This window comes from Acyrthosiphon pisum, chromosome X (assembly GCF_005508785.2).
Source record: "Acyrthosiphon pisum isolate AL4f chromosome X, pea_aphid_22Mar2018_4r6ur, whole genome shotgun sequence".
NCBI classification, from domain to species: Eukaryota; Metazoa; Arthropoda; class Insecta; order Hemiptera; family Aphididae; genus Acyrthosiphon; species Acyrthosiphon pisum.
This window is the reverse complement of record NC_042493.1, coordinates 49634852-49636058: the sequence shown is the minus strand read 5'-3', so window position 1 is coordinate 49636058 and position 1207 is coordinate 49634852. Positions and strand designations below refer to the sequence as shown.

The 1207-nt window shown below is 33.3% G+C and overlaps 1 protein-coding gene across 1 annotated transcript in view; it reads right to left on the bottom strand.

Moving 5' to 3' along the window:
* Nucleotides 1-840: 840 nt before the first annotated feature.
* LOC103311023 (protein FAM200A-like) overlaps nucleotides 841-1207 on the bottom strand; it is a 9155-nt gene continuing 8788 nt past the window's right edge. Inside the window, exon 3 of the mRNA XM_029485173.1 lies at nucleotides 841-1200. Within this exon, the coding sequence (XP_029341033.1) occupies nucleotides 841-1200 (360 nt within the window). The remainder of the gene's footprint in view (nucleotides 1201-1207) is intronic.

Here is a 1207-nt window from a genome sequence, read left to right as displayed (position 1 = left end):
AAATTGAGAATTGCATCAGGGAACAAGGGCTATTATGCACTTGCGAAATTGTTTAAATCGAAACTTTTGTCCAGGAAGTCAAAAGAATATTTATATGCCAGTTTTTTACGACCGGTCTTGACGTATGGCTGTGAAACCTGGTCGGTAACTAAAGGAGATGAAGAAAAGTTAAACATATTTGAAAGAAAAGTACTACGTCGAATCTATGGCCCTGTAATTGAAAATGGTGAATATAGAAGAAGAACTAACCAAGAATTGTACCAAAGTTTCAATAAACCCATTATAAGTTCGTATCTAAAAAGTAAAAGGTTAGAATGGGCGGGCCATATTTGGAGATCGGAAGGTATTGCAAAAAATCTTTTCACTGGAAGACTAAGCGGTAAAAGACCTAGGCCAAGACAAAGATGGGAGGACAGAGTGAAAACGGATCTCACGGAAATCTCAGAAGAATTAATAAGGATTGAAGATAGCGAAGACAGAGATAGGTGAAAAGATGTGGTTGAAGGAGCGATGGTCCTAAATCAGTGGTTCCCAACCTTTTTACCACCACGGACCACTTCGACAATATTTTATAGTTCGCGGACCACCTCAATTTTTACGTAAACTAGGAAGACCTTTTTTTTTTTTTTTTTTACAAGAATACAAAAAATTTAAATTTTTATCATTTTACTTTACTTTTTATACTATACTATTATATATTATAATTCTACTACTTTACTATACAAAATAATTTAATTTGTTAAAAATTCAATTCAACACAAATTACTATAATTAAAAAAAATGGGTAATGGGTATCATACTATTATTTTTATAAAAGGCAAATTTAATCATAAAAACAAGTTAATGTGATTTTTGCGCTTGCATTTCCTTTACTAACAAAGATATTCTTGGGGTAATATTGCTCAAAGCTACACGCATGTCTTTAGTGGCGTCCAGCCGATTTCTTTGTTTGTTTTTAATGTAGAGCAGTGCGGAAAATCCTTGTTCGCACATATAAGTTGTTGAAAACATGACTAAATATCTTAGTGCGATTTCTCGAAGCTTAGGATACGTAATTGCTTTTTTACACCAAAACTCTTCGATATTCATGGAAGATTCAAACGTATCCTTACAGTTTCGATCATTTTGTAACTCTATCAAATCTTCCTGGATATCATCATCCACCTCATCAACTTTGACATAAAAGGGTTTCGAATCATACTTCGGA